Here is a 22,814-nt window from a genome sequence, read left to right as displayed (position 1 = left end):
CCAGAGACTGATTGGAATGTACTTAAGAGCACTGCCTCTCCAGTTGCTGTGGGTGGATGAATACATTAGCATGTGACAGAACTGAAGACAGCCTAGTCTGTCACCACAGAGTGAAGAGTGTGTATGTGCGTGTGTGTATGGGTGGCTGGCGAGTGGAGGGGTTACACTGACTTGGATTGATTCTGTTAGAGCATGTGTTATGTTGATGTGTGTGTGTGTGTGTGTGTTGGGGTGGGGGGGTGCATTGGCATGGATTGAATCCGTCTGTGTGTTCAGGGTCGGGGAGGAGAGGGTGGGTGGTGATGTTGAGGAAGCTGTTTGGCAGCAGGGCTTGCCTACTGTGCCTGGCTCTGTCTACACCCACATGCACAGCTGTGTACCACACAATCCAATCTTGCCATAGGGTTAACACAGACACACACACACACACATTAACTCACAGCCAGAAGTTCAGTCTCAGCCACCACTAAAACCTGCTTCTCTCCAGCAAACATCTTCCTGAGCCTCTTGCAGGTGGGAATGTAGTTTGAAAGGAGTCTGATGAAAGCAACCAATAACCCTCGATCACATCTAAACAGGCGGTTCATCGATCGGCTGCCATATGGTAAGCGGGAGTTGTTATGGATTACTAAAATATTGAATGAATGCAGCCGTTGCGTCCGTGCTATTCCTTTGGTTAGTAAGTCAGAGACCCTGAAGATGGAGCGAGAGCCGCGTCCTGGGAGAGGAGGACTATTTCTGAGTCGCCTGCAGCCACTGACACAGCGCGAGTGTTTACTGCTGTGCCATGCTGCCTCTCACAGTGGGAGCAGTTGAAGGATGACGGCTGACATTATTGTGCCTCCAGCCTGTAGCAGGAACAGTACAGGGAGAGCTTATTTAACCATCAGGTCACCAGACTGACTGCAACATTACAGAGAAAAGGAGTTGATGACTGCGGTCTCATGGCCATTGCAGCCATATGCAGTCTGTTAACTTGCGGCCAAGGTTAGATTTAAATAGACCGCTTTTAAAATGTGTGGTTTCTAAGAGTAGCAAGAGTAAATGTATTTAAGGACAGCAGGTGTGGCATGGTTTTCAAATGTTTGTTTTTTTTAAACGCGGCGAACCAGCGCCTGGTTTGATATCGCAGCAGTACACTTCTCTCTACACAAGGTGGCACTGGTAACACGTGTCCTCAGCGGAGCCTGAGCCTCAGTCTGGATTGGAGAGAGTTATTCCTTCAGGTTACTAATCTAAATGCAGACACTCCTCATACATTGGTTTTCACTCTCCTCCGCCCCGGAATAGCAACTCATTGATCTAAATGAACGAGAGATTATTTGAAATGAAAATAAGCAGCTGTGAGTGAAGTTCCGCTGCATTTTTGATACGTAACAAAAGGAATTAATTCACTTGTGAGTCTCAATGATAGCGGCCCATCCTCAGGCCAGGTAGGAAAAATCCTTTGAACTGTGCCAACCCGGTAGACGCCTGGTATCTCTGTTTATCCTGCAGAGTAGTCAATCTTGTTTCCTCTCCCCATCAAAACAGTGATAAACAAGTGCTAGAGGGGGGTATTCCTAGACAGTGTATAAAACGCATGAGAAAAATTGTGCATGGCTTCATTTGAAATGATATATTCTCTCATTCTGGTCTACAGGCAAGGTGTTCACTGTCATAGACTCACAGATTTGCCTTATATCTGAAGTAGACTGTTTTGAGCTGCATCAAACACATTAGGAATGCAAATTAACCTTCATTTATATAGATATAGGGGTACTAAAAAGCCCTATGCTGATAATCAAAGATCATTTGATTTGGAGTAGTCCAAGTGTTTGCATTTCCAGGGGAAAAACATCCTTTTTCAAGCTGAACTTCACCGACTCTGCTTTGTTTTCCTTTCCTCCCTCTATATTTGAAGTGGTTTATAAAAGCAATCGCAAAATATCTCGTTAACTGAACCCATTCAATTTACTTACATTGTTTCCATTTTATTTGAAAAGGAAACCATGAACACTGAATGCAAACAGCTTCAAAAGCTGTAGATTTTTGCTGTTTATAACATTCAACTGGCTTCGTCAAGATGCTTTTAATGACCTCCTGATATTTGTGTATCGCATACCAAGACGTGGATGCACGTTTGGGCATTCAACTGGGCCGTGATCTATTTTTTGCTCTCATATAAGTACAACTGCAGTGTCACCACTATCCAATATTTTTTTTTCTGGGTCTCATCCATGATTTTTAATTGTGAGACGTTTGTACTTTAAAGTTTGACTTTCATGGTTAATATTGGACTTTTGTGCCATCAGGCACGAGGAGCTCTCAGGGAGCCAGCTGTAATATCTGTATCATCCTCTCCAGTCAGGGTGAGCCGTCCCTTTCAGAACAAATCTCAGGGCTTCCATGGCAATTTACTCTCACGACTACACAAAAGAGTCCTCAAAGTCCTCAGAGACCTCGGCAGATAGACAACTAACAGCATCTTACAAAAAAAATAACTTTACACTATTTCCCAATGTTGTGAAAGCCAAAGCTCTCCAACAACAGCAGCAGCAACCAGCATGCTGTATGCATCCGTTTTACACTCGACTATTTGTTGGGATAACGGGGACGTAGTAAGAAATGAATAATATAAACACTGATTTTATGAACTTTTCAGAAATGCCTCGGGGGCTTTGCTGTACACTTGTCAGTTTATTTGAAGTATGTTTGCAATTATTGCATTTGTTAACTCATGCCACAATTTTTTACTTGACACGTTGCTTTGGGCTATTGACATTATTGATTTAAAAATAACAATACGGTTGCAGTCTGAACTCGTTTATGAGCATATCCATAAAACATTTACATACAGTAATATGTTTCGCCCCCTTTTTCACAAAATCCATTTCGCTGCCAAATATTATTGATATCACTGACATTATTATCACACTGAGCCAACATGAGTCAACATCTAGTTTTACTTAGCAGGCGAGGTGCTTCTTTTATATTACTGTAAACAATGCATTATTATGCATCAGATACACAAGCGAGACTATGGTTATGAAAGAAACTATAAAAGCATGCACGTCTATTTTTTTTCCTGTCAATTTGACGCTAAATGTTTTTGCTAATGAGCAATGGGACTAATGGAGAAGGTCTGCCTGTTGTATGGATTGTGTGAGTCAGATTCAAACCCACACTTCATCAGCTTTCAAATCATATTGTTTCATATGATAGGACAACTCGGATTATTCATACATACAAATTTTAATTGGAAAAAAATCCAGCAAGAGACTGAAACATACAGAAGGCTTCAAAGCAAACTATGACAACATGAGTGCTCCATTTTTGTCTCTCTGTTAAACTTTTAATATCCCACATCACTTGAATACTCTTGGGCATTTATGCACCTTGTTATTCTGATGACAGACCATCAATTGCAAACGCCTATCTCACTTGCTTATCCGTTACTTGCAGATGAGAGTTATTTCAGCTCGACAGATTGAGATGTGGTGTTGCCGATTAAAATCGCCTCAGCAAAGAAGAAACTGTTTGAACAGAAGCACTATTTAAAGCATTTTGTGGATTGCAACAAGATGGAAAACAATGGAGCATGAGACAACAGTAACTACATCACAAAAGACAGCCGAGGTCTGTGCATCTTCAATTATGCTGTACCTCCTTAGTTTAACATGATCTTAAAAACACATAAAGCCAGCAAGGAAAGCTTCCTCTAGTTCTGTTATAGCTACTTTCTATTTTCCCCTAAATTTGTCTTAATTTGAATATGATGCATGTAGTGTTCTAGTTGTATGTGAATATAGGGAAGGTTTTTAATCTACTGAAGCAATAACAACAATCGTCACAAACAACTGAGACAAAACATGTATACTTAATCACCACTCAGATTGTTGCACATATTGATCTATTGTAAGAAAGCAACATGTTCATACATTATAGTAGAACAAGTCTTTTTAACCTATAAAGTAAAAAAATGAATGCATGACAAGGTCGAGACAGACAGTGTGTGCCCCCCCCCCCCCCTTTTTTTGCAGCAGATTAGTTTAAGGTGACATCCTCCAAACTAAATGGCACCAATTCAACAGAATCAAATAGCAAGGATAATAACGGTTAGATAAGCAAAGAAAATTAGACAGCTGTAAACGAGCAATGCCTTTTAAGAACGCTTCAAATACCATTTGGACTGTTTAAACAGACTAATACTCAGTGGGCCAACCTACAGATTGGATAATAATTGTGTGTAATGGACTGCTGTGGTCTCTTAAGTGGTCCGGGATATAAAAGCAGAATTTGCACCTACAACTACATAAACAGTTTAAATCCCACATGTACAGACACAGACAGCACGCGCCCTCCTCAGATCCTGCCCAGCATGCGGGCGATCCACCAGTTGCACGGCATGACAATCTGGCAGATGACCCGGCCTCCTTGGTAGTAGTAAGGCCACGGGTTGAAGCCACCCAAGGGCTCGTGGTAGCGGCGGCAGTAGCGGTAACCACGGCGACAGTGCTGGCAGCAGTATCCGTGGTCATCCAGGCGGTTATCCAGCTCGATCCCGATGTCTCTCTGCAGAGGACACAGCAGTGGGCAGGGTTACAATCACACACGTCAAATGCCAGTCCTCCCGAGGCAAGAGCAGGAAGAGGACGAAGGCAAAGAATAGAATAATAATAATAATAATAATAATATAATAAGAAGAAGACGACTTTGCAGCAATGCAACATAACAGATGCCAGCTGCCGTAAAACACCAAAGAAGAAAAAAAAAAGATGGCGGGAATTGATGAGCCTGCTTTCCTTGTATGTCAGTAGAATATATGTAAAAACCAAACGAGTGAAAAGATTAGAATTAATGTCTGTGAAAATCCAAAGTTGTGCCATGCTTGATGACCGTGACAAAGAGATCAAGATAGCGGGGAGAGGGAGCGAGCTTGATTTAAGCTGCAGGAGCATAAAACATGATATAACACCCTTGACCTTTCTATTATACCGGAGGTAGCACGACTTGACAACGCCCCATCTCTGAATCCAGCATTCACAGCCTCTCTACCGACGCTATCTTCAATCAAAGGGACTCTAACGTTGGTAGTTACCGGCATAATTACACTATTTCTTTCATCTCTGACCTCTTAACTCCCTCGACCGAGGCCCACTCTCTGCACCAAAATGGCAGCCCCTCCTCCAATAGAGCATTCAAATTACAGCTCCCCACGTCTTGGCGCCCTCCCCCTGACCTTGACTGTAAGTGCATGGCACATTCCTAAAGCAATTAGCAGCATAATGATCGCCTAACAAGGATTCTTTCATTTGCTCTTGCTGGCTGCCTCTGAATTTATAGAGGGGCGAAATGAAACCCAAACGAAAGGTAAATTGGGTAGAATTAATGGCCCTTGGATTTTTCCATTGTGCCGGTTGGTTCATGCCCCCGTAGGGCTGAGTGCCATGCCTTTGATCAAGAGCAACTCCAAATGGGGTTCGGAGAAGTGCCACTTAACTCACCTCGCAAGTTGAGGCAGCAACTGCCCTCAGTACGCATTTGACCACATTTCAATCGCTTTTAGTAAATGAATCCTCAGAGACAATCCGGCGCTGTCTCATTAAACTGCTCCGATCTAGGAGTCGATGACTTCACATTCAGAATAATCTGGCATAATTCTTTGCAAGCGCTTCCAGTGACTCAGTATACATGCAGCAGTGCAGAAATAAACACATCCACTGTTGGGAATAGAAAATGTGTGGGACTTTAAAAGGACAGGACCCGCAGGAGCACATGTCCCTTCAGTCCCCTGCTACATTAAGTGTGGGAATTAGGGTGTTTCTTGCATCTACTTTTTAAGTCAGTGGGCAGTCAGTCAGAATGGTTTTACACAAATCTATTTGTTTTCTCTAGTGTAGTCACGTAACAAGAAATTCACCATGAGCATGATTCATAAGAATCTACAGCCTGCTACACTCGTGAGACATACTTAAAACACATAGACAGGGTGCTGCAGATGACGTCTAGGATAGCTGGCTTTGAGTTATTACTATGACAAGCGCAGCTAGGCTTTTAATGATTTATTGTTTCAGTCAAGTTTCGGGTCATCAGCTTCCAGGCAACAATCTGTTATGGAAACAACACGAAAGCTGTCAATGGACCAATGATAATATTATCTGCTGCGCGCAGACCAAACAGGGATTTTGTGAAAATCTGGAGCTCCACGAAGAAAATGAAGAAAATATCTTATTCAAATGATGCAGCGATTATCAAAACAAACAGCCAATAGGCAGCATTGTACCTTAAAGACAATTAATCAGAGCTATCCTTTTAAAACGGAGGGAACATATTAATCATTCTGGCTCTGAGTTGCCGTCTCTAGTGGGATGCTGCGGTGATAAGAATGGTTCACCTTGGGAAATCTGAGGCAGTCACTCAAAAACAAGCAGCATTAATGAAGAGTAAAAGCCATTACCCCCTTGCTGCATCTGATTTCATCACACACTCCGGTATACACATGCAAACACACACACTCACACACAGAGGCACCTCTGTGCATAATATGAGGCACTGGATATGAATGAGTCTGCGAAGTAGAAAACTGCGTCAGTCATTCAATAAGATGTAATGAATCAAAGCACGGCTCCCCTAATCTCCACACTTGTTGGTGTTATTTCACACACGCTGATCACCGCTCTTCATGAGCTTGAAGCACGTGTGGTATTAAATCTCATAGCAGAGCTCCTCACATTCATTCTGGGATCAAAACAACAGAGATAACATTTCTGCTTCATACCCTGCTTTGTATTCCAAAAGGATTTTTTTATGTAGAGGCACAGGACAGTCACAACATATAAAACCGCCTCAGCGCTTGTCCCCGATCTCAGATTCTCATCTCAGTGTGCTCTACAGTGAGGTGGAATGACAATAATATTGGATGTAATTGAATACAGAGATAGTCATGTATTTGAGTAAACACTGAACCAGAGTGATAATGGGCTTTAGCTTCAGTGTAAAGATTTCTCCGGAGGCACAAACAGCTCCTGCATTCGCGGATTTAAATTCCTTCAGCTTTTTGCACCTCTGTTTTACGCATGAACAGCCATGTAGCCTGACCCTGAATGTAGTCACACACACACACACACACAACACAAACACCCCAATTGCAGGCAGAAACCCACACCAAGCATGTTTACACGTGTATTTGTTTGAGGTCAATTCATATTGGAAGCCCCTCTTTGCTTTATAGGTCAATCACAGTGGTACCATCCATTCAGCCTTGCCAGATGGTAGTTATTTAGTTTGAAATTTTCAGGGCCACCTCTGATACACACCGCACTGTGACATGGCGGCCGCGGCAAAGGTCAGTTTCATATATCCGTCAACGTCTGTCACAAGGGGTCAAACGATTATTTTACTTTACAAACGTGAACTGTGGGGAGACGCGGCGCCTCAAATTCAGACTTATGAAACGCAGATGAAGTGAATGCATGTTATTATGTGTCTGATAGATGAAAGGATCTACATAGAGTGTGAGCAGCAGCCTATGTGTGTGTGTGTGTGTGTGTGTGTGCTTGGTTGTTTTCTGACTGCGTGCACATTTACATGAGTTCTGGACGAAGCAACAAAAAAAAAAAAAAGAAATGAGCAAGAGTTCAGACTCCCAATTACAGACTGCTGCCTGGCCTTTGCTTGGCCACAAAGACCTTTGTTATCACTGGACCCACAAACAGAGCATGGATGTGCCGCTGGAATGGATTGCAGTGGTATACATTACCCAACTGCCAGAACGTTTCAAAAGGAGAGCCGAGTTTTTCATCCACTGGTATGTTTTAATTGCATAGCACTGCATCTCCTGCTGTAGACGATGAGGGAGAAGATAGAGGAGGCTGGGGGGGGGGGGGAAACGTTCCTGATATTTCTGTGACGTTCCTGAAAAATGTCAACATTATAGGATGTCTCATTTCTCTGCGTGTCTCTCACAGCTCTGAGGAGGAGACAGAAACCGACTCATTATCCTTGAATTTAGCTTCATTTCACCATTAAGTGCCGAATGTGTGAGTCGGATATCTTTTCACCTGTTATCTTTAGTGTGCAACGGCTATTTTTTTGTGTCAGAGTGCATAATTTCTGTGTAATATGCTGCTTTATTTGGTTTCCCCTGAGAGCCAGGGATGATGAACCGTACAGTACTGAGCGGTTTGCATGCAGTCCACCAAAATATGCCACTTGGCCTTTCCAGTCATTCTATACGCTTTGATAATTGAAGCATTATTAATAAATGTAACTTATCTGTGAAGCTATGAGTGACCTTGAGAGTGCTGCTTTGTAGTGCCTCAGAAAAGAGGAAGTGAGAGAAGGAAGTAACGGCCGCTGTAAGGCACAAGTTTCTGCCTTTGAAAGGTTGGATATTCCTCTCAATTAATGGAGAGACATTAAGGGAGTCTTCAATGAACTGGCCTTACTTAAACAGATATATAGAGCAATTGCTATGCCCTCTGGTGCACAAAGTCAGTTTTAACATCAATTAGTGAGCGATTTATATGCAGAAAGAGTCGAGGCAGAGCTGGAGCTGATTGAAGTGGCTCTGCTGTATCTCGCGGTGTGGTCCCTGGTTGACGCGGTGCAGACGGGCCCACTTACATAGTCGTTTACAGGAGGGTGGTCCAGGACGTCGCGGGCGAATCGCTGACCTGTGACCTCTGCGTCAGGCGCGTCCACATTTCCCACTTCAGCATCTGAGAGAACAGCAAAGAGAAGAGATGTTTTTGTGCTTGTTTGAAGTAAAGCTCAGATGCTGTACTTTCCCAGTGGCTTGACATTCAAGAAAAAAAAAAAAAAATATGCTGGAATTCATTCCAAGCTTTTTCATGCTTCTGTCAAAAACAATGGTGTTGTTGCTGTTGTGATACTAGCACACAGATGACTTTCCACAGATCCTAATTAGCAAAGCCTCAACATCCTTTTGAGGAAATCCCTGAAAAGCAAATCTGCAGATGACTATCATCAGCAACTAAGTACATTTACTTAAGTACAGTTTTAAGATATTTGTACTTTGGAGTATTTAAATTTTTTGCTACTTTATATTTCTATTCCTATACATTTCAGAGGAAATGTGTTTACTAAATGTGTCTAAATGCAGAAGGTACTTTGCAGATTTTATATACTGCATACACTGCATTAAAACAAATATTGTATTGAGTCCTAAGAATCTAACTGAAATATACTTTGCCATTATTTTGACTTCAATCTGTTGAATATAATTCAACTGGTTTGTGGAATAAGGTGATTTATTTTTAGAGCAGCAATCCTTTATTGTGCCTTCTTTTGAGATTCAGTCATTATTTAGCAATTCTTTTTCATATATTGTATAAGCTACAATATATAACAACATAATGGGAATTCAATGATCTATAGTAGCAAGGAGAAGACAAATCGTATATAACCCGCCCCCTTCTCAACACAAGTGACATAAATGGTCTACCATAGATAATACTATCAACAACCTTTTATAAGACACAGAGCACACTTCAAAACATACACAACCAAAAACAGAATATTGTACATCTTTTGGTTCAATTATTTGGTGTCTGTTCATTTTCTTTAACTAAATGAACAACATCTGATGATATTTAAAAGTTGTATTACCCTTGACTTGATAAACAGTCTGTTGGTATGTTCCATTGAATCCACTGTAGTATGAATAGTGGATCCATAATAGTTGTATATGTGTTGCTCCTCTACACAGTAACTGAAATATGGTAAGGAGTTCAACATTTTAGGTATTTTAGTATCTTATCCAATGTACATTGTTTGTTCTGAATTGTAATACTTTAGGACATCGTTGTCTTTATATGAGCTTTCCAAGCCTAATTATGGCCTATAATTACTCTCAGAATTTGATTTTGGGTATCCTGTCAATATTAAATACATATATTACTCATTTTGCTTTTTTTAAATTAATGAAAAAAAATACAAATCCTATAAAACAAATGAATTGCTCAACTCACTTCAGTCATGATCTTCCCTGCTCCTAGGTTTAGTTCTCTTTTGTTTTATTCATGTTTAGTGTTTCCTGTTATTTTATACTCTCTCCTCTCGTTTCGGATCACTTGACTTCCTGCCTGTGGGTGTTTTCTCGCCAGTTTTGATTGTCTGCTCATTTGCTTCACCTGTCCCTCAATATTCCTGCACTCACCTCACCTCCTGCTCACCTGTGCTCTCTTCAGTCATTCATTACATATACCAGCCTAGTTCCCTTGCCAGTTTGTCATTGTTCTTTATACCACAGTGTTCGGTTTTCCAGCTTTTACCCCTTTGTGTTAGTTTTCTCTTTAATGCTTTGTGTTACTGTTTTGGTTACTAGGCTTTTGGGATTCCTTGTTGCTCACATGCTACGATGTACCCGGGTGCTGTTACCTGCTTGCATTTGGACTCTCAGCCTGTAATGCATTTTCACAAAAAATCATTGAAATCATTCTGCTGCCTTCTCTTCTTTCTGCCTTTGGGTCTAGTTCCGAACAGCTTCTAAAAAGATGGTTTCTCAAGTTGAAATAATCGAACTACACTGGCAGATTTCGAAAAACAAAATACTAGGAAATTTATACTTGCAGAACAGATCATAATATGACATTTAAACCAGTTAAAACCAACTCCATCTCCACCAACTACAATGTTAAAATGCTGTTGATATGTTGTACTTAAAAGCCTGCCATCTAGTGGTGAGGTTGCAGATTGCAATCAACTGAAACTTCTCCCGTGTGCCAAGCGTGTAGAACAACAATGGTGGCCAAAGCTATAATGCACATGGCCCTATATGGAGCCAGTGTTTGGTTGGTCCACTCTGGGCTGCTGTAGCAACATCGTGGACTCTGAAGAGGACCTGCTCTGTATGTCGATATAAATGACTCCTTCTAAGGTAACAACACAATTCTTATTTTCAGGAGATACAGTAAAGAACAGATACCTTTTTATATTATATTCCATTTCTGCCAATATATCCCTAAATGCTACGCTGTTCCTGTTATTTACACTTAATACTTAGAAATGGAATGCTTCGACCACCACTGACTGGAATGCTTCTACCACAACTGACCATCAGTCTCTCAATTTTCCAAACACACAGAGAGTAGCCCGGACTGGATGCTCATGTGGTTGGGAAAAAATGCGGTCCCTACGGACCTGCACATGGCCTGTGGGGATGCCCTCCAGCGAGAGTGTTAATAGTTTGCATTTAGAGGCAGAGATGCCCCTGCTCTCACCGCTCAGAGGGGAGGGATGGATCCAGTGGATGGGCAGCTCCTGGCAAATCTCCCAGATCTTGGAGTCAAAGAGGAAGGCCGGGTTAACGATGGGCTCCTCAGCAGGAACCCACACTTGGGAGTCTTCCACCTTCATATCCACGGCCTCTGTCTCATCCACCTGTTAGAAAACACCACACACATGAACATATATATATATATAATATAGCATAACAGAGCCTGCAAAAATGTCCAGGCCCCACACAAAGTATAGCCTTACATTTGCACTCTCCTCCCCTGAGCCACGCAGCGGCTCCATCCTCATCGTTTTTATCTATCACCTTTCTGTCTGCCGAGAGGGCGGCAGCTTCCTGACTCCTGACTCCTACTGCCCTGACTCCCTCCTCTTTCTCCCTCACCCTCTTCTCAAGCCTGCGGCATGCTCTTTCTATCATACATCATTGAAATTCAAAGACAGTGATGATCTGACTTTTAAATGACTTTAGAAGTGGTCTTCATTACTCTGAGTGTGGCTGCAATATCGTTTAATGTGACAGATACAATAAAGCCTTGCATTCTCTCCCCCCCCTCCCTTCAACACAATGCTTCGCTTGGCACCGAGCACTATCAGTAGGCTTAATTTGTTGATACTGCAGTTCATGAGCTGTAAAGTAAACTATTATTGCTTAATGATAGGGACTACATGTCAGTGTTGTCTAATAGAGACATATGAAGGGGATTTGGTAATGCGCTCCCCTAACAGTGCAGATATTTATTTTCTTCATGTATATGTAAATACACACACACACACGCACACACACACACAAACAAACAAACCCCTCTTCCCATTCCCTTGTTAATTAGCAACCCAGAACAGAAAAACAGTTCACTTGACAAATGTTTTTACAAGGTGATTTTCTCCCAGTCTAAAGCTTAATTGCACATTAGTTAAGCTTGACGTAGAATCCTGGGGCTATAGCAGGAGCAAGAATAATTTATATTGGGTCGTGCCCCCTCCCTCACGTTCACCCCTGTCACTCTCGCTTGAATTACAGTTTCTCTTTCCATGCCGCTTCTTGTTTGTCATCGGGCGACACAGTTGTGACCTGCAGTGAGGAAAAAACAAACAGAACCTAAGCACATTCTGTCACAATTGTGTTTGGGCGCGGGAAATGTTTAGCCCAAGCTTTTGACACACTGGCCAGTACTCTGAGGACGGGTGTAGCATGGTTAGGGTGAGGGTGCTCTGGCAATGAGCTGGTGCGCTCACGTTCCCGTGGCTGCAGAAATTAAAATCCAACTCGGGAAACACAAACAGCCCTCTCTAATTGGACCTCTTAACCACTGAAGCCAAGTGAGTCTTCTCTGGAAAGTAAATGGAGGTCACAACACGGGGCTCACAACATGACTTTGACTTCACAGTTGAGAAACGACTCCAATAACTTGCAGGAGAGGGCCTGGGGGAAGTGGTAAAGGTCAGCATTTTAGCATGGGGCAGGGATTTCTAAATGCCAGTTGACAAGCACGAAGACAACATGATTACAGTCCTCTAGTTTATACACACTTTTGAGGGGCTTTTCCCTTTGCTATTGAGAAATGATATATTATTAGGACACAGGCAACTTTTTATCAAGTGTTGGACCTTGGGAATGATGGTAATTTGTTTTGTGCGGCCTGCTCCTGCTGTTTGTATGCTTTTCCGTCCACAGTGCACAACTTAATTATACACCAGTTGTGCTGTAGTTAATGAATTTACCCTCTCCTGCCACTGTGTCCCAAGGGGGGGAAACACTGTCTACATGACACATTGTTTAAAGTGGTGCTATGTTTTCCAGAGATCAACAAAATATTTTGTCATGATACCCACAAGCTTTCACATATTATACATAAAACTGGGAGGGGGTTTCATTATGCAGAGTACCAGGTGGTGAATTTTAGTTGGCACCCATATTAAAGCAACTTACAATGAGAGTGCTGGCATCCTACCAACTGGGGTCCCAGCAGACCCCAGAGGTATACCTTTTGTTCATATCTCACAGGTGCTTTATTCTATCATTACACTTTTTCATAACTTTGTCTATCAATTTGTTCCCAATGGCTTTATGTCATTGTTTTCTGTTTGTGTTTTAATTTGTGCTTTTTTAAATCATTTAAATGTATCAATGTGTTGGGGTCCTGGGGGTCCCAGTCAAAAGCACCCAGTTGCAGACACTTACAGATGCAGCATCTCCTCATGTGCTCATGTCTATTTTTTGTTCTTATTTGTTGTTTTACGATGGTTTATTCTTCCAGTTGGTGTCTTTCTTTGTTAAATATGTTGGTGGGATGAGGGTTAAGGGCAATAACCGCCACCCTGATTTAAAACAGTGAACTTTCACAGAATAAATCAATTAATCTCAGTGGACTTGAAAGTTAATTTAAAGTAGGGGCAAAGTAAAACTGTATTTTTATCAGTTCAACTTTAGTGAACTTTGACATGTACATTTTTGCCATTAACAAATAGCAAACTGTCTTGACAGTGCCGACCTTCGAGGGAACAGACGGAGTGAGAGTGCACAATAAAGGAAGCTGTTCGTTTATTAGCTTTGTGGCACCTTCCAGTTTTAATCAACCCTTCTCTGAGGAAGCATAAACTGCTCCACAAAAGAGATAATAGCCACTGTCAATATAAACCCGACAGGCTGTATGAACAGTATGTAGACATCTTCAACTGTACATATACATAATCATCAAATATTCATTCAGTATTTATCTATTTGCATTATTTCCTTTGTTTACAACTTACAGAATACGTGTTTTTTTTCTATTCTATAGTTGGGCATTGGTGCTCTATGCATATCTGTACAACATTTATTGGCTCAACAGCTTTTCTATTTACCAATAAGTCCTGTGAGTCGTCACTCCTTTGTAAAAACAGTTGGATTAATTTGGTTGTGCATTAATTGTGCCTCCTTCTGGTGTGACCAGGACTTATGACTGAATGTGTCACCAACTGAAGGAACTGAAGCTTTTTGTTATTTTTTGTGGCAGAACAATCCCACATGGTCTCTGAATTGAGCTCATATCTTCATGCAGACAAATATTGGACAAAACAAACAACACTGTGTGCTTGCAGGACTTTTGGTGTATTCACATCCTCTGCTGTTTTTGCTGTTTGCAGTTGTCTGAGTGGGAGGTTTTGGGTTGCTGGGTGAGCTTTGGTCATCCATATTTAGTGGCTGTTTAATGGACCAAGCAGCATCAGTTGACAATGCTAAGGGGTGTGAGGGAGGTGGATGGCGATTTCCATGTCAGACTGAGGGAACTGGAATGAAGCTCAGGGATTACTCCCTCAGACATTTCATAGAGGAGGCAAATTGAAAAGGGAGGGAAAAAATCCTGGCAAACAATTCATGTTTGTCACCTGGTTTTCTCTCGCAGGGGCTGCGTTTCCTTATCAGCCACTTGCAGTTTTGCCGCAATTTTTTCCATTGTCTTTCACCTCGGCTCTAAAGCCTGCCGCGGCTGCTCTGAGCCCCATTTCCTAAAAGCCAGCGGCTGGGTTAAGCTAGGAACCATTGGTGCTTGGGTTTAACCCCTGTCAGCTTCATGTGTTTCACCTTCTGAGGAGGAACTTGTGCTGATCTTCTCCAGTGTCACACGGTGGATTCTTACAGAGGACAGATCAGGGCCCGCTGTGGTGGGCAGTGACGCGTTACATATACTCAGTTACATATATTCTAGTAGCTCAATTGATGGAACAGGTTGTCCTTTAACCTGAGAGTTGGCGATTCAATCCCCGGCTCCTACTGTCCAAAGGTTGAAGTGTCCTTCAGCAAGACTCCAAACCCCAAGTTGCTCCATGAGCGCTTTACAGCAGTTTAAATGCAGATGTCAAATTGCATGTATGTACCTGTAGGTATATGGAAATTCGAATAAAGTTTTATATTTTCTTGTACTTTTATTGTACTTCGTAGTTGTTTTGCAGATTATGTTTAACTCTTACACTCAATTAATTTGCAATAAAATATGTGTAGCCTACCTGTACACTTCTCACTACTTTTACTGAAGTTGCTGTGAAGCATGTGCACCACATGTCTTCTCAATATCAACCACCATAGTTTGTTTCCACAAACTGTCTCTGTTTTTACTTAACTCCGCTCCACAAAACCCCAACAACACCAGTGGCTACTAATCCCCCAGGAAGAGCGCTCGGGCTTTGAAGCTAATTTTACATGAGGGCCAAACGATCGAGTCGAGTCAATGTCAGACTAAAGATGGAAACTAACTCGACAATTCTGTCTGATACAAGGATCCTACCTCTTCCTGAGCTTTCTTTCATTTTTCTCCCCTGTGAAAGTTTTTTTTTGGGGTAGTTTTCTCTCATCTGAAGTGAGGGGCAAAGGACAGATGGTGTCGTATGCTCTACAGCTTGTAAAGCCACTTGAGGCAAATTTGGGATTTGTGATATTGGGTTTTCTAAATAAAATTGACTTGAAGTGGCTATTCCTTCAAACACTAGACATTTTTTGAGATTGTGATCTCCACTTTCCTCCAAGTAGAAATTTAGTTTATATTACTTTGGAACAGCAAATACATAGAATGTTTTTTTATGAAAATATTTGTCTCTAAGTGTGTCTGCTAAACGTTCAGTTACAATATATATCAAGAATTCAGCCAGCTCCTAATATTCATTATGTTGCCTGCTTGGTTTTCTCTGCCATATTCTAAGGGTACATCCCAAGTCTCTTAATTGCATCCGTTTCCCTCACTTGCGTCCTTTCCTTGAGTCTTAGTCCCTCCCACCAGGGATGCATGGAGAGACGCAAGGAAACCATGCGAGGAGAGAGGAAACGAGGAAATGACAATTAAGAGACTTGGGATGTACCCTAACTCTGCTGTCATTCTGGATCTAGCTCCTCCCTCTGACATCTAGTAACCCCCTTTCCTGCCATTCCCATCACCTGACCATCCCCGCCCCCCTGCACACCTGGTCCACATTTCCCTCATGAGTCTTGCAGTATATATGCCCGCCCATTTCCAGCTTTTTCCCTCCCTACCTGACTCATGAACCAATTATTCTGTCCCCAACTGTTTCCTGGGTAAGTTTACCTGTTGTGCCTGCCTAATTTTGACCCTTATCTGCTTATTAATGCAAGTAAATGTGAACTTCTATAACCTCTCTGCTTGTGAGTTGTGCTTTTGGATTCAAATTGTGTTGTGTTTCTAAGCCGTTACAACGTATTTCAGTTGTTTTCCTACAATACCCCTCTTTTTCAATCCATTTGTAACAACTGCAGCATTATTACCAAAGTGCTTTTGTTGCCTAACCCTAATCCCACACAGGGACTTGGGATACAAATCCTGATCGCCGGTATCAAAATCCTGCACTTTGTACGCCCGCCATCCACCTTGACCACCTCCCCTTTACTACCATGCGACACAGATACTCGAACAAACGTTGACTGTGAATAAAATCCAGGCTGCAATTATGTATTCCCAACACAATACAACACATTAGTATTGTATAAACATAGTTTCTAGAAGAGGGGGGGGGCATGTTTGGTTGCCTGGTTATGACTTCTTAGCCTGGCAGTCCATTTAAGGCTCCTTGCTCAGTGTACTTCATCGTGGTCTCATAAGGAGAGGCTGTGTATGACTATTCATAGCGATTGAGTAGAACAACTTAACGTAAACCAAGGCAGCTTTTTATTTTACTAAACATGATGTAGAATAAACAATACTCTTGGTAGTCAAAATGGCTGATGGCTAACTAATGGTATAAGCCCTACTCACTTTCCTGGCCTTAGATGTTTCACGTTGGAACTGTGAATTAAGCCAATTAGGCTTCACAGGGCACAAAAGAAGACAGAAAAGGCATGGACATATGGTGCTGCCTGGGCAATTAGTATCTGTAAACGTGGATCAGACATTATGTAGATGAGAGGAAAAACAAACAGGCGTTTGGTTTTTTTGGGTGCAACAGCTTGCGTTTCTTAAAGATAAAACTGAGACTGGGTTTCGCTTGGACTGACAATTGGCTTATTCTGTTTTAAAATGAAGCCATGAGCGAGGAGCGTCAGATATTTGACAGCTACTTCTTCCCAGCTACAATGTGAAATGTAAATGAGGGCATGCAAGCAGTAGAGACATTTGAGAGAGGGATTTTCTCTTTGAACATACGGCCCACTCAGTGAATTGCACTGACACTGAAAAATTGGGAATTTTGATTGATTGAATTTCCTCCATTCCTTTTGGTGAACTTCACATACAACTAGAAGAAACCAGAAAATCACTCTTGGAGAGGGAGCCTTGTGAATTTTACAAAGATACATCTTTTAAAAAAAACATATACCATTTTAATGGCTTACCTCTAACTCAAGACCTCTCTTACACCTTTTCCCCTTTAGGCTATTTGGGTAGAGCCTTTGGAGGAGATGATTAAAAATTTATATTGGCTCAAGATTGACAGCAAACACCATTTGATGTGAGCCACATAGATGCTTTGGGTTTGTGGGCTGCTTTCTGGCGGTTTCACAGGCACCACAGACCACAGTTTACTCTTCAGTGAGATGGGCGGAGGACATAGGATGAGATCGACAGACGGAAGACTTGTGTGGTTCTCACAGAGCTCTGCTTATCTCTCTACAATATGCATGACAGCCTCTGTAGGACTACAGACAGACGGGGGAGGAGGCGTACCAGTTGCTCTGCGTCCTCAGCCTCCACCTCTGCCACTGTGGGTAGTTGCCTAGTTTGGGTCCTGATGTAACACCTCTGATGTTCGGCAAACCGGATCCCAGTGATTCCCTTTGAAAAAAGAAATGAAGGGATACTCAGAAATTCAGAAATGTATCTCCCTCTGATGTGGATAACCCTAAAGCACTGGGACTATCATTTTAAAATGCTCAGTTTTTTTGCTGATAATCAAAGCTCTTAAAAATGTCAAAGAAGTTAAAACCTAATGAGTGAGAAGAGGTGTGTTTTGGTCTCTTTTTTTTTCCTTTTAGCATGGTACAAAATTGATGACTGCCTGGCCCTTGCAACACAGCTCTTGCTTTCAGGGCAGAATGGAAGTGAAAAGGCGGGGGTGCTCCTCCGTGGATGTATGCTTCAAAGCAGATAGCGGTATATATCGCACAGGAGAGCACAGCGACATTGTTGAAAATGAACAGAGAGTGACCCCATTGAATTAGGCAGTCATAGGTCCCTGTCGCACTCTTAATCTGCGCAGTCAAGTGGAGTCACTCTCTTCAGCTCCACTGATGATCCTCCGCCATGTGGACTGTAGCTCTATTCATACTGACACATAGAGCCTCAATAGGCAAGAAAGATCTGTTAATTCTCTCTCGCTGCCATTCTTTGTTAATCTAAGATATTCAGATGGAATAAGTCTGAAAGACTCTCAGTATCTCAGATTGTATCCAATTTATTTTCTGCAGACTAGAGCTGCCCTTTCAGCACACTGTATTAAAACAGACGGCAGGATCCACATCTGCCGTGGCTGCTTTACAATTGTATCAACTGAAAATTGTAAATTGTATGAGCTGTATGGAAATGGACTTGATTCAATCTAAATTTAATTACGGTTACAGTGATTGCTATGACATCTCCCTTTGAGTCGGTTAACTTGACCATGTGGGGGCTTTTTCTACATTTTCTGTGGCGCTGTCACTCTGAGAGCCAGATACGCACATGACATGATACATTGTGATGCCTGTCATAATCTACCACATGTAATTTCGTCCATGCGGGGAAAAGGGATGGGGCAATAATGGTCTCAAGCACAAAGGCATAATGTTTATGCCAGGCTTTATTGTGATGGGTCTCTGTTTAATTTGCGTCTTCTGTATTGGCGAGCTGCAGCAGAAGAGGAGAGGGTGATGTTGTGATGAGATACAGCGATTACTGCGGTCGGTCAATCAGACAATGAAGACAGACACATTAACACTGGGATGAGGAATGGAAAAGTGATGTCATTTAAACACACATTGATCAAATCTGCAAGATGCTTATCTATTCATGAGGGTGGGGAACATGTTACTGCATGCATCATTCAGCTCCTGTGAATAAAGTAGTTAGGCAGATATTGGCTGAGTTTATGTATTGATATTATCAACATATTATGTATTTAAAGGACCTTTCTTCATCTTTGAATATCTAACTTACAATCCAAATCGTTGTGCTTTTAAATCAGGGACTTTTTGGGGCCACGGACCCCTTACATTAGAGAACATTTCCCCAGGACCCCTCTCAATCGTAACACCAATTAAGCATAAGCTAACTACCATTTCTACTCTTTGGAGCAATTCTTATTTTAAAACCTTTCAATCGAAATACTTCAGAACTGTAAACAAAAGCACATTAAAATCTGAATCATGTTAATACAGCTTGAAGGGTAATTTTATTCAAATTACATTTGGCCTCAACTTGACACCATTTATAATCTACATTTCAAGTAATTGATGTTAATACCGTTCAGAAAATGAACAGTAGCAAGACTGGCATAGTCCTAATAAATCCAGACATTTAAGCTTTCCGTAAGTGCTTCATCTTAAAAAGAATGAACTTATGGCTGCGTGTCACTATTAAATCAGAATCTCTATTGGCCCAAAGCTATCGTGGGTGGGAGTAATGGACACAATATGTTTGTTTTATTGGCGCAAATGATCCCCATCTGTAGATATACGCTTTTTAATGATACAGCAATATTTTAGAATTTATTGCGTATTTTTCGTTGACCCCTGACTGAGAGAGACTAAAAATAAAATAATAAAAGATGAAAGCAAATAGAAGATTACATATAACCAGCATGCCTGTTTCTGTTTGTAACCTTATGTTTAGCTACATAAATATTCTTATAAATTGCATAACGCATTGTTCAATCACTGTATGTTGGCAATAGCCCTTTCTACAATATCAGGACATTGCGGCGGAGCACCAAAATCTAACAATGATGTAGACATACTGTATATTACTGTATCCTCAACAGTTTCCTGCGGTCATGGATTTTCCAAAAGTGAGGAATTTTTTTTTCTTCTGTATCATGGATGAGGACTGTATGATTTGCAGTGCAGTGTGCAGCCCGAGAAAGAAAGGTTGGCTTAAAAAAATGAATTCCCCCTGACATGGCTCAGTATTCGTACTTCATATTTCATTTTCAGTGAAAATATGCGTTACTGACAAGTAAGCACATTTATATCATCAATTGACTGACAACATTTTGGCTAGTATTATTTAGACAGTTTTATAAACCTTTGCCAATTTTGTGAGCCAAAATATTATTTTTTTCATTTTTCCGAATTCTATATTGTTTAACCATGTAAAAGTCTGCTACACTAAATTACTTTTAAACCGTAATTTTCACCAGCTGTTTCTTCCAGCATCTCTGGAGATTTATGGATGTTGGTTCCAGCTTCAGACAAGACGTCATCTGAAGGTAAGCAACTAAAACGAGATGACTGATAACTGCTGCAGCGTGGATTCACCATAACTGAATCTGGTATAGCTGGCAATATCTGTGCTGAGAGGCTGGTGGCTCTTATACGTGTGTTGAAGCAGACAACTGATGTAGTAGGACTGGTGGCAAGTGAAAGCCAGCAACACTTGCAGTGCTGAGATGAAAAAATGTTTTATCCACCCTGATCAAAATGCACAGAATTGATTGGCTAAGTAGAATCACATGGTATGATTTACAACTCATGCAATTACTCTGAGTTTCCTGTGCTGCTAAACCAGTGCTGTAAAGGATAAAAACCTATATAAACCCTCAGTATTGGCCATAGCACTCTATTACATACAGGGTGCCACACTGGTGCAGAACAGCAAGACTGGCTTCCTCCTATAGTCCAAAAACATGCAGGCTAGTTTAATTGCAACTCTAAAGCTGCCAGTAGGAGTAATTGTGAGTGATGGTGTTAATCTATTTGCCTGTAGTTTTAGCAGTAGCCCTGTGATGTACCCTGCTTCTCGCCTAATTTGAGCAATGGTATAGGCCCTGAGACGCCTGCGATGCTGCAGGTATAGATATTGGATGGACATTTGCACATATGAGGGACATAACATTAGAATCACCTGGTAACATAACATAAACAACTATTAATACATACATAAATTGAAATATGTGTAAAACAAACTTTGAGATGTGTGACTCAGGATTAGTCCACGAGGGCTCAGGGCGGTTCCCCACAGACTTCAGTTCGTGAGGGCCATCATGTAGACTTGTTAAACCTTTTACATTCTTTACAAGTTGAAAATGAGTCGGCCAGATCAAATTTCCATGTAAATATCAGAAAACATAGAGTCCAGTTCTTCAGTAAAGGCATGATGGCAGCATGACCATTGTGTAGTGTAGAGAAGGAAACTTCACCTTCGGTGTCCTCGTGTGAAATGTTGTGCTTGAGTCTGAAATAGGCAACTACACAAATAAGCTACCCTTAATGTACAAGCTGAGAGCAATGGCCCATTATGATGATGATGATAATAATAATAATACGTTTTACATAGAACATAATCCAATGAAAAAAACATTAGTGATTTTCTCTCCATGTTTTTCCCATTCTCTCCTGTCAAAATGAGGGAAGTATTGGTTTAAACAATAGTGAGTGGATTTTGCCTGTGGTCCACGGACCTGGTGGTATAATACTCATTTTCCATTCCTCACGCAGCCCTCGGGCTTGATGGAGATTGTTTTAGAGGTGGCTTTGGTCTGTGTAACAACATGCAGCCGGTCCTTTTTTTTTTTTTTTATACATAAAAAAAAAAATCTATTCTAACATCCGCACACAAGCTACCTCTTAGTACAGCCTATTGTTTTTGTGTAGGTTTCCTTCCCTTTAAAAACAAATCACTAAGGTTTGAATTACTCTGCTCAACCGCTTGTTTCTTAGTCTTCCATGGTGCAGCACTGACTCAAACAAACCTCCTCGGGGGGGGGTGTGCTTTACTAACAGGAAGTGGAACAAGCAACAGGCACATGCGTTTATGCGCACGTGTGTGTGTGTGTGCGTGCGTGTGTGTGTGTGTGTGTGGTGCTTGGTGAGGGAGAAAGAAATGGAGATTGATTGCAGAGGTTAAAGTTTTCCGGCGCTGTCCTGAGTTTCCATCACATAGAGCCATTTTAGATTCAGAGACCATTGTAAAAAAGCAATAACTCAATGTAGGTTTTTGTTTGGGATGAGTAGCTTCCTGTAACATTTCACAGTAAATAATGGTGTGAGAATAAAAAGATTCATTAACCAGTCAAACAGCACGCTCCCTTCTCCGAGGTGCAGCATGCGTAACCTCCTGCACACTCAAGAAAGGATTTAGGAATGAAAGGTAAGTTAATGAGGGCTGCTGGAAACAAAATTGCAGTTGAAGAAGGTGTGAGAAACAAATAGAGAGATGAGCTTTTTAATGGTGTTTGTCTCTGTAGTGCCAAGAAGTTACTGTATAAAATTAGCAGGAAGAAAACAATTATTTTAGAAAAAGACTTTCTTTGCTCTGTGTGTGTGTGTGTGTGTGTGTGTGTGTGTGTGTGTGTGTGTGTGTGTGTGTGTGTGTGTGTGCGCGCGCGTGTGTTTGCACACTCAAACACACACACACGGAGTACAGTCACTGATATTTCTGATCCCCATGTACACCTCACTG

General features: G+C 41.5%; 1 protein-coding gene across 2 annotated transcripts in view; it reads right to left on the bottom strand.

Annotated features, from left to right (window-relative positions):
* Positions 1-2,953: 2,953 nt before the first annotated feature.
* tnmd (tenomodulin) overlaps positions 2,954-22,814 on the bottom strand; it is a 44,322-nt gene continuing 24,461 nt past the window's right edge. For both annotated transcript variants that reach the window (XM_031862485.1, XM_031862486.1), the window contains 4 exons: positions 17,886-17,993; positions 11,226-11,385; positions 8,608-8,702; positions 2,954-4,554 (listed from right to left, as the gene is read on the bottom strand). In XM_031862485.1, coding sequence (XP_031718345.1) covers positions 4,345-4,554; positions 8,608-8,702; positions 11,226-11,385; positions 17,886-17,993 — 573 coding nt within the window. In that variant the 3' untranslated portion in view covers positions 2,954-4,344. The remainder of the gene's footprint in view (positions 4,555-8,607; positions 8,703-11,225; positions 11,386-17,885; positions 17,994-22,814) is intronic.

Source organism: Anarrhichthys ocellatus, unplaced genomic scaffold, assembly GCF_004355925.1.
Source record: "Anarrhichthys ocellatus isolate YVR2014 unplaced genomic scaffold, GSC_Weel_1.0 scaffold27, whole genome shotgun sequence".
In the NCBI taxonomy this organism is placed as follows: Eukaryota; Metazoa; Chordata; class Actinopteri; order Perciformes; family Anarhichadidae; genus Anarrhichthys; species Anarrhichthys ocellatus.
The sequence above is the reverse complement of the archived record's forward strand: the minus strand, read 5'-3'. Positions and strand labels throughout refer to the sequence as shown.